This window comes from Somniosus microcephalus, chromosome 12, assembly GCF_052327205.1.
Source record: "Somniosus microcephalus isolate GS21.2 chromosome 12, FLI_Smic_1.0, whole genome shotgun sequence".
NCBI lineage: Eukaryota > Metazoa > Chordata > Chondrichthyes > Squaliformes > Somniosidae > Somniosus > Somniosus microcephalus.
Window position 1 is genome coordinate 121,219,231 of NC_140998.1, and position 10,978 is coordinate 121,230,208.

Genomic DNA, 10,978 nt, shown 5'->3' on the forward strand with positions numbered 1-10,978 from the left:
AATAACTGGACACTTAGAAACTAACAGTAAGATTGGGCAGAGTCAACATAGATTTATGAAAGGGAAGTCCTGTTTGACAAACCTATTGGAGTTCTTTGAGGATGTAACTAGTGGAGTAGACAAAGGGGAACCGGTAGATGTGGTGTATCTGGATTTTCAGAAGGCCTTCGATAAGGTCCCACACAAGAGGTTGGTGAACAAAATTAGGGCACATGGAATTGGGGGTAATATATTAGCATGGATTGAGAATTGGTTAACAGACAGAAAACAAAGAGTAGGGATAAATGGGTCTTTTTCAGGATGGCAGGCTGTGGCTAGTGGGGTACCGCAAGGATCGGTGCTTGGGCCCCAGCTATTCACAATCTATATTAATGATTTGGATGAGGGGACTAAATGTAATATTTCCAAATTTGCTGATGACACTAAGCTACGTGGCAGTGTCAGTTGCGAAGAGGATGTGAAGAGGCTTCAAGGGGGTCTCAACAAGCTCAGTGAGTGGGTGAGAACATGGCAGATGGATTATAATGTGGATAAATGTGAAGTTATCCACTTTGGTAGAAAAAACAGAAAGGCAGAGTATTTCCTAAATGCTGAAAGATTGGGGAATGCAGATGCTCAAAGGGACCTGGGTGTCCTTGTACATGAGTCACTGAAAGTGAATGTGCAGGTGCAGCAAGCCATTAGGAAGGCAAATGGTATGCTGGCCTTCATTACAAGAGGATTTGAGTACAGGAGTAATGAAGTCTTACTCCAATTATATAGGGCCTTGGTGAGACCACACCTGGAGTACTGTGTACAATTTTGGTCTCCTTACCTAACGAAGGAAATATTTGCTATAGAGGGAGTGCAATGAAGGTTCACGAGATTGATTCCTGGGATGGCGGGACTGTCATATGAGAAGAGATTGAGTAAACTAGGCCTGTATTCTCTTGAATTCAGAAGAATGAGAGGGGATCTCGTTGAAGCATACAAAATTATTACAGGGCTCGATAGGGTGGATGCTGGAGAATGTTTCCCTTGGCTGGGGCATCAAGAACCAGGGGCCACAGCATCAGGATAAAGGGTAGGCCATTCAGGACTGAGATGAGGAGAAATTTCTTCACACAGAGGGTGGTGAATCTTTGGAATTCTCCACCCCAGAGGGCTGTGGAGGCTCAGTCATTGGGTATATTCAAAACAGAAGTCAATAGATTTCTGACTAGTAAGGGTATCAAGGGATATGGCAATAGGGCAGGTGAATGGAGTTGAGGCAGAAGATCAGCCATGATCTTATTGAATGGCAGAGCAGGCTAAAAGGGCCGAATGGCCTACTCCTGCTCCTATTTCTTATGTTCTTATGTTTCCTCACCAGTGTCATCTGAAAATCAGTGGAAGTCCCACCCTGCTGGAAATGCACTGGGTTTGCTCCCTGATGGATTTTCCAGTGGGCAAAACCAGGTGTGGTAGAAATGCATCAAATATGGGGGGGGGGGGCTTCATTTTAAAATTAATTTGTGGTTGTGTTGGTCCTGCGCATCTTATCCTGCAGTTATGGTGTACAAGGCACCTGATGTAAAGGGTGTCCAACATTACTAGGTGCCAGAAGGTATCCTGGAGCTTATGGAAAGAACATATTATTATAAAGTTGTTTGTTTTAGACTTTTCTTAACCATTTTTTTCTTCATTTTGTTGTCTTTCTCCTGTTGGCACTTATGTTCTGATTACTGTGCAAATTGATGTAATTTTTATCTCCCTCCAGCACCACTACTGGCACCAATGGGTTTCCTAAGGATATGTCTGTAAGCCAGGCAGGTGAAGCTGCACAAAGAGACCAATCAGTACCTGCACACCCAGATCCATAAGCAGAGGTGAAACCTTGCTAAACAATTAGTCCTGATGGAAGTTCCTCTTCCCAAGGGAAGCAGAAACAACAGACTTGATGGTTTGATGTGTGAATGCTTGACTAACTAGAATATTAGCTGCTTCCTCAGAAGCACTCCCATCACAATATATCATGCTTTCAGTGGCACTTAATGGAAGGTGGCAACAGTCAGCATTGGCCAATTGGTCACACCTGCCAAGTCACCATGCCAAAACATTCCTTTTTGCCCTGGCACAACTGCTTGGCAATGAACTCAGAGTCTGAGTCAGCAGATACAGCTACCATGCAGCATAGGGCTGGTGAATATAGTGAAAGTAACAGTCAGCTGTGGTCTGAAACTTAGCTGCATCTCCTTGCAGCCCTGCTGCAATGCTGACCTATGGGGATGGTATCATACAGTGGCACAGAGGACGACCCTCCTCACAGCCACCTCATGCAGCACCACCTTCATACCAACAGCCACATAGCAGTGGGTTGGCTGCCAGGCTGCCCCATTACTTGCATGCAGACTCAATTAGTTTTCTCTTCTTAGTCCCCTGCCCCTTCAGGATGATAATGAGTAGAGATTCTGTTTGAAGCTTCAGATTTGTTGGCCTCCTTTTGATACACTCCCCTTCAATTGTCCCATCCTTTTAAATTTGAGTCTCCTGCAAATTTGATGCTAACAACCCAGTTCCATTTGAGTCGGTCTAAAAATCACCAGTAGGCATTCTGGTGGCGATCACACCAAACAAGGAAAAGTCTAAGTTATCGATGCTTAAATAAAAAGCAACGCAAAACAAATCTATTTCCTAATGATTATTAAAGCAACAAATTTTAATTTTAAAACAACTTTTTAATTTAAATTTGAGGTCATTTGTTATTTATTTACAAAAGTGCCTCTCTTGTAGATTTTAATATTTCATGTACTTTTTTCAGAGAATATTGATGAAATAAGGTAGACAGTAACAGTTATATTCAAAAGGAAGTTGATTTGAATAACTACTTGGTTTAAGCTAGATTAATTTCAAGTAGAAAGTCTGCTTGACAAAAATTCAAATGAAGATGAATTAATTACCTTGTCAAAATGGTGCAAATAATAGGATGCAACAAAATCCACAAGACTGATTTGATTATCCTAGAACAGCAAATAAAGATAAATATTGTAAATTATTATTGTGAATAATATGTACAAAGCAGAACAGTTGTACTTTCCTGCAATTTTCTATTGCCCACTGGATGACCACCAGAGGTATGTCATTTTTGTCAGGTCATCAAGAGGAAATAGCTCTGTATTTTTTTTACAAACTGACACCAGTATAAACATTTCCTTCAGGTTTTAGTCATCGCTCTTACTTTTCCATTTAACAAAATCTAAACTATTCTTATAGAAACTGAAATCATTTTGTAGGACACTACCAAATGAAAACTTAATGCATTTGTCTGAAATTCCTCTGTACAAATTCAGCCGGTGCTCAGAGGGCGGGTTCAGTGGCGGGTCTGCTGTCAAAATAGAAAAGATTGACAGCAGTTAGGGAACCAGGTCTGTCAGTGCTAAGCAGACCCGACACCAAGCGGCCGGGGAGGCAATTGACATGATTAAATGGGTTGTTAACATCCAATTAAGTGTTATTTTGTGTCGACATTTCAATTATACGTGCTGTCTCACGGGTTACCCGCTGCTCGGGGAACACGTCAGCTCAGCATGTTGTTAGTGGATTGAATTATCTCATGACCTGACAGCTGCCAAAGTTATATAAAAGATCCCATGTTACAGCTGTTCACTTTCAAAGCTTAGAAACTGTTGCTTACTGCATTTGGAAGACATATTGAGCTTTCTGCAACTTGCAAGTGTTTGGAGCCAACTCTCTATCCAGTGCCACTTCATTGGAACAAACTCTCTCACCATTGACAGATCGCTTCTGTCATCGCAACCTCACCTGCCATCTATTCCATCAGCATCATTGCCCTTGAAAATATTTCACCTTGGTCCTCAGAATTCCACCAAGATCAGCCCCAACACCAGCAGCACCAGGCACATCAGCAGCAACAACAACACCAGTCTTCTCCGCAATCAACTGATGCTGCACAGGACACAGGGCATCAGCACCCGACCACATTGCTGCCCGGGATGCCAGGGATAGTCTCACCATGGCCAGATTTACTTCACTTGACACTGTACACCCCGGATGCCACATTATGTGCCAGGTTGGCACCACCCCACATCAATATCATAAAGCATCCTTACAATAATATAAGAACATAAGAACATAAGAAGTAGGAGCAGGAGTAGGCCATACGGCCTCTCGGGCCTGCTCCGCCATTCAATAGGATCATGGCTGATCCGAATCTAGACTCAAGTCCACTTCCCTGCCCTCTCCCCGTAACCCCTAATTCCCTTATCTGCTAGGAAACTGTCTATCTCCGTTTCAAATTTATTTAATGTTGCAGCTTCCACAGCTCTCTGGGGTAGCAAATTCCATAGATTTACTACCCTCTGAGTGAAGAAGATTCTCCTCGTCTCAGTTTTGAAAGGGCAGCCCCTTATTCTTAGATTATGCCCCCTAGTTCTAGTCTCACCCATCAGTGGAAACATCCTCACCGCATCCACATGATCAAGCCCCCTCACAATCTTATATGTTTCGATAAGATCGCCTCTCATTCTTCTGAACTCCAATGAGTAGAGTCCCAACCTACTCAACCTTTCCTCATACGTCAACCCCCTCATCTCCGGAATCAACCGAGTGAACCTTCTCTGAACCGCCTCGAGAGTAAGTATATCTTTTCTTAAATATGGAAACCAAAACTGTACGCAGTATTCCAGGTGTGGCCTCACCAATACCCTGTATAACTGTAGCAAGACTTCCCTGTTTTTATACTCCATCCCCCTTGCAATAAAAGACAAGATTCCATTGGCCTTCCTGATCACCTGCTGCACCTGTATACCAACTTTTTGTGTTTCATGCACCAGGACCCCCAGATCCCTTTGTACTGTAGCACTTTGCAGTTTCTCTCCATTTAGATAATAACTTGCTCTTTGATTTTTTTCTGCCAAAGTGCATAACCTCACACTTTCCAACATTATATTGCATCTGCCAAATCTCTGCCCACTCACTTAGCCTGTCTATGTCCTTTTGCAGGTTTTTTATGTCCTCCTCACTCACTGCTTTCCCTCCCATCTTTGTATCGTCGGCAAACTTGGATATGTTGCACTCGGTCCCTTCCTCCAAATCGTTAATATAGATTTTAAAGAGTTGGGGTCCCAGCACTAACCCCTGCGGAACACCACTAGTTACTGATTGCCAGCCCGAGAATGAACCATTTATCCCAACTCTTTGTTTTCTGTTAGATAGCCAATCTTCCACCCATGCCAGTATATTACCCCCAATCCCATTCCTTTCACACTTGTCACCATTGCGGGGGGGCGGGGGGGAATACCCTTATGTCTCACCATTCACTACAACTCACTAAGCCACTTCCAAATGCGCACACAAATCTGTCCAAGAACGCAAAGTGCAGAAAATAAAGGTTTCAATGTTTGACAGCACATTACCAGAAACTTCACATGAACATTGACTAAACCACCCAAGTGCCTACTTTTGTGGGTTGTTAGTTGGTATGCTTGCAGTCGGATGGGGGTGAGTGTGAGGGGTGGCTAGTCAAATGGGGAAGTGATACTGTAGATAGAGGGATGGGTGGAGGTGCAAGGTAAGTTGGTATGAGTAAAGATGTGCAGGAGTAGGGTAGGGAAGACAGAGTGATGGGGAGGTAATGAGTGGCACAGCAGGATGAGGTTGAGTGTGGCTTTGTATTAATGTTTCGTGATCTACTGAGATCATTGAAAGGCTTGTGCCACTGCAGCCAGGTCCTCCTGACGACATCCCTGCTTGTGCCCTCCTGTGCAATGTGCAACCAGGCTGCGTTGATCTCCTGGAGAGGTCTCTTCTGTCCATGGGAAGGGAAGAGAACCTGCATGCTGTGACTCACTCCATAAGCATGCAAGAGCCTGGGTGCAGCCATGCACCTTTGTGCAGTGCTCGTCAGTGTTTGCATCACCTCAATGCTGCAGAACACTGACAGCAGAAATGTCAAAGTCAATTTGGACATGGCCCCTTTAAGGAAACCGGCTGATGAGGCGTCATCAAATGACATCATCAGAGCCACTTCCTTTTAATTGGCCGGGAACCTCGCAGAGTGGGCTTAACAAGCCATATTAACATAAAATCACTTGGAGGGTGCGGGCTGCAGTAGGCAGCGGGCTGGGACCCCGGACCCACCTCGGTCGGCGAAATTGTGGCCAATAGCTCCGAAAACCATGGCGGCAGGCTGCTGAACTCTGCCATGGACCCTGCTAAAGTTCACAAAGCCAGGAGTGTTCCCGTAATTTTTATGCCTTGGGTGGGCTCAGGACACTCTGCCCCCTCTCCCCCACCCCCATCAGCAAAGAGGCTGTAAGGTTGAACTGAAGAATGCTGGTTTGACGGGGGGTGGGTGTTGTGCCATGTTCACCCGCTTCCTGGATGCAACCGAGGCTTCTTTCAAAATAAAAAAAAATCTATGCCAAATCTTCGAAAATCCAGGTCTTGTCCCAGGCCCAGAGTCTCGAGTGGGCTCCACAACTATTGGTGGGTCAGCCAGTATCCCCAGTTTAACCTGGGTACCTGCATTGACCATAGGTCAAGCCCCAAAGATGGCCCAGGGTATGGGAACTCGAACATTCGTGGTCTCCGGCTCTGGCCCAGCCTTAGACCCTTAGACTGATGACTTTGTAAGAGGCAGGCAGAGGCTCTACCCTCTCAAGAACATCCCAAACATTTGGGTGCAAGGCCAGGAACCAGCTTATCAAAGTCACAGCCTCGTTTCTAACTGTTTTGGCAGACTCCTGCGAAAGTTGCAGTGGGAGTCCACTGGAACAGCAGTGCACTTTTGGGGCCAACTTGTTTAAAATAAATTGTTTAATGCCTCTAGTTAAAAGAAGAATTCCAGAAAAACAGATTAAGCATTTGTCCTCTCCTCAAACTCCTCTTCCTCATCTAAATCATGCAGTGCAGTTAGAACCTCAGACGAATATCTATCCTCACCACTTAGCTTGGTGCAATTTAAATGGAGATTAGGAAAGTATTGGCAAATAAAAAGCCAAAAATGCAAAAATGTTGGACAATCCAGCAACAAGAATAAATACATGGAGAAAAATGTACCAAAATCTAATTGCAAAATATATAAAAATTGTAACGTTTGAGAAACAAATTCCCTGTACTTGAGCAGGCCAGATTCCAGGATTACCATTTTATATGAGGGAGGTGCTCGCAGGGGGCAGAGCCTCAAAGTCATGCAATTCTGTGAGGAAAATAATTGAAATAAATGTTCCATGGCAATGAGGTTCATATTTGCCTGCACCACAGCTTCCTCTGGCCCAAAATATTGCAAGTCACAAACTGCAGTGCACAATGATCCAGCACACGAGCTTATGTGCCCGATTTCCTAACCCACAACTGCCACAAGTGGGGCCCCATATAACATTTATCTTTTTTGTTTTATGCCACATGTCAGTTCACAAGACTGTGAATGTAATTAATTATAACTTGGCATTGCTCCTTGATGTCCCCATACTGAACAAACAGCACCTTTTAAAAATCAATCTTTTGTTGGTACAGCGAATCTTTTTCAACATATCAAAACTGCCATTTTAAAATTTATTTATGGCAAAAGTAGTTTTAAATATGATTAATACAATTTTAAACCCATTTCCATCATTCTTGTTGAGCTTAATGGTTTGGTCAGGTTCTCATCGAATCAGTCTGGAGCTAGATTGGAATTCTCTGCCAAAACCTCTTGTGGGAAGTCACACAACACCAGGTTATAGTCCAACAGCTTTATTTGAAATCACAAGCTTTCGGAGCGCTGCTCCTTCGTCAGGTGACTTCACCTGATGTCACTTCACCTGACGAAGGAGCAGTGCTCCGAAAGCTTGTGATTTCAAATAAAGCTGTTGGACTATAACCTGGTGTTGTGTGGCTTCCCACATTTGTCCACCCCAGTCCAACACCGGCATCTCCACATCAAAACCTCTTGTATTTGACCCTTTCCTTTTAATGGTAACTTTTATGTTTTGTACCTCAGAAACATCCTTATACTCTTAATCATACAATTTCATGCAATAAATTACATTTAAATCATTTCCAAGCTATCCAAGTCAATCATGTCTCACCTGATACTCAATTTATACTGGTACTAGGAGCTGTAATCAAGGGATCAGCAATAGAATATGCTGTTTGTTAGTTCATGGAACCACTTAATATACAATGTTAAAGGACTTTTCAAATCTTAATTTGCTTATATTTTATTATACGATGTGTATGATCTTCTACTTTTATTCTTATTTTGCCATAAAAATTTCAACATGCTGATTCAGCAACTTTTGCTTTCTACTACCGATAGGGAGTTTTGCTATTCAGAACAGGATTCTGAGACTACTGCAGCTAAATGCTGCTGTTCTGGTTCATATCTTAGGCTACAAGCATTGTGTTTTGACAAGAGGACAAAATAGTAAGATAAGCATTGTAACAGGCAAAGTGAAACAAGGATCATGATGTATGGAAATAAGGTGAGAGATACTATGGTATTACATGGTTCATTTTTCCATTGCGCTGACAAGCATTTTATTTCATTACATACATTACAGTTAGGGATGAACTCCCATTATCTGAATTAACCCTACTTGGTTTCAGGTGGGGGGTATGGACAGTTGGAGAAGTTACACATTCAGGCCTCAAATGGAGCAGCTTAATATTCTCACGCTACACTGGCATAAAAACTCAATTATAACAATTAGAAGCCTAGAAACTATTGTTGAGCATTATTCCAGAGCATTATCCCAGGGTTAACTGTGTGTCACAGTTTTTTGATGGAGAATTTTCACATGCCTGTTGTGAAAACTGTGCAAACTCCCACCTACACAGTGGACTGGTCAATGGAGAAAAGATTCCCAGATCTTATTGCTGCCCAGAGATCTGTACCCTTGCAGATTAATGACTGAATGAGATGCGTTTCCATCTCGTCAACCAGCACAGGAGGTACAGGGCCACTTAGCACTAGCACTTGAATCCCAACCACTAAAGCCCTACAGGCAGGTGGCACATTTACTCTTTCCACAGGAGATTTACTTAGAAGAAATCACAGATTAGGGGCTAGACCGCACACACAATGCATTAAGGAGAAGCATCATGATAAAATTCATTTGACATCACTTATATATGAAAACTAGCTGGAGTGCCTGGCGGTGCCGAGGGTTTTTTGAGGGCATGTTGTTATGAAAAAAGTAGAAATAATTTTTATATATATATATAAATGAGTTTGTCTGTCTGTGTGGGAAGGAGAGAGAGAGAGGGAAAGAGAGAGGGGGAAGGAGAGAGAGAGAGACAGAGGGAAGGAGAGAGAGAGAGAGAGAGAGAGGGGGAGGGAAGGAGAGAGAGAGAGAGAGGGGGAGGGAAGGAGAGAGAGAGAGAGAGAGAGGGGGAAGGAGAGAGAGAGAGAGGGAAGGAGAGAGAGAGGGAAGAGGAGAGAGAGAGGGAAGAGGAGAGAGAGAGGGAAGAGGAGAGAGAGAGGGAAGGAGAGAGAGAGAGGGAAGGAGAGAGAGACAGAGAGAGAGAGGAGGAGAGAGAGAGGGAAGGAGAGAGAGAGAGGGGGAAGGAGAGAGAGACAGGGAGGGGGAAGGAGAGAGAGAGAGAGAGAGAGAGAAGGAAAGAGTGAGGGAAGGAGATAGAGAAGAGAGGAAGAGGCCCGGCCGAGTCACGCCAGATGAGCTCGCGCTGCGGCCTGCCGCCCCGGAGACCTCGTGGGCGGCGTAGCGCCTGAGGCCCGGCCCGAGTTACCCAAGCTGAGCTCCCGCTCCGGTCCGCCACCCATCATGAACAACAAAGACCCTCCTCACCTGTAAATCAGTCGTACCGAGGCTACTCAGAAAGTGGCCACGGTGCCCCGGGCCTCCGACCCGAAGAGCTCAGCAGTGACATCCTGCAGAGCGGAGAGGCCGGGGTGACAGGAGAGAGGGGAGTAAGCGGAGAGAAGGAGGAGGAGGAGGGTGAGGGTGCGACTGGGACCCATGGTCGGACAGAGGCAGAGTTAGCAACACGCCCAAACTAACAATGGCCGCACTAACGGCAGTTTGAAAGATTAGGCCCCGCCCACATATGCCATGAAATGCCCCCTGTGACGCAGCGTGCTCCCCCCGTAGGATTGGTCAACCTTCACGTCACTCAATGCTAATGAGCGGATTCCCCCGTATGATTGGCCAACCGCGAATGAGCAGATTTTTGAACGTTTTTTAAAAGTAAATACGCCTATGACACTCCCCTGATGGTCAAATACGCCTATGACACTCCCCTGATTGGTCAAATACGCCTATGACACTCCCCTAATTGGTCAACCGCTAATTAGCGGATTTTGCACATTTTTTAAAAGTAAATACACCTAGGACACTCCCCTAATCATAAGCTTTCTTTTGATATAACATATGTGTAGTTACGCTCTATAACTTTTGAGTGATGCCCGGACAGACAGACACCACGATCCTTTTATATATAGACTAGCTGGAGTGCCCGGTGGTGCCGAGGCTTTTTCGAGGGCATGTTGTTGTTGGAAGAGAGAGAGAGAGCGACTGGGGGGAAGAGAGAGAGCGACTGGGTGGGGGGGAAGAGAGAGAGCGACGGGGGGGGTAGAGAGAGCGAAGGGGGGGGAAGAGAGAGAGCGACCGGGGGGGGGAAGAGAGAGCGCGACTGGGGGGGAAGAGAGAGAGCGACTGGGGGGGAAGAGAGAGAGCGACTGGGGGGGAAGAGAGAGAGCGACTGGGGGGGAAGCGAGAGAGCGACTGGGGGGGAAGAGAGCGAGCGACTGGGGGGGAAGAGAGAGAGCGACTGGGGGGGAAGAGAGAGAGCGACTGGGGGAAGAGAGAGAGCGACTGGGGGGGAAGAGAGAGAGCGACTGGGGGGAAGAGAGAGCGTGACTGGGGGGAAGAGAGAGAGCGATGGGGGGGAAGAGAGAGAGCGACGGGGGGGAAGAGAGAGAGCGACTGGGAAGGGGGGAAGGAGGGGGGGAAGGAGGGGGGAAGGAGGGGGGAAGGAGGGGGAAGGAAGGGGGGAA

The 10,978-nt window shown here is 45.5% G+C and overlaps 1 protein-coding gene across 5 annotated transcripts in view; it reads right to left on the reverse strand.

Moving 5' to 3' along the window:
• LOC147109492 (formin-1-like) overlaps positions 1 to 10,978 on the reverse strand; it is a 706,352-nt gene that overhangs the window by 289,998 nt on the left and 405,376 nt on the right. For all 5 annotated transcript variants that reach the window (XM_086003485.1, XM_086003484.1, XM_086003488.1 and 2 more), the window contains one exon: positions 2,919 to 2,978. In XM_086003485.1, coding sequence (XP_085859611.1) covers positions 2,919 to 2,978 — 60 coding nt within the window. The remainder of the gene's footprint in view (positions 1 to 2,918; positions 2,979 to 10,978) is intronic.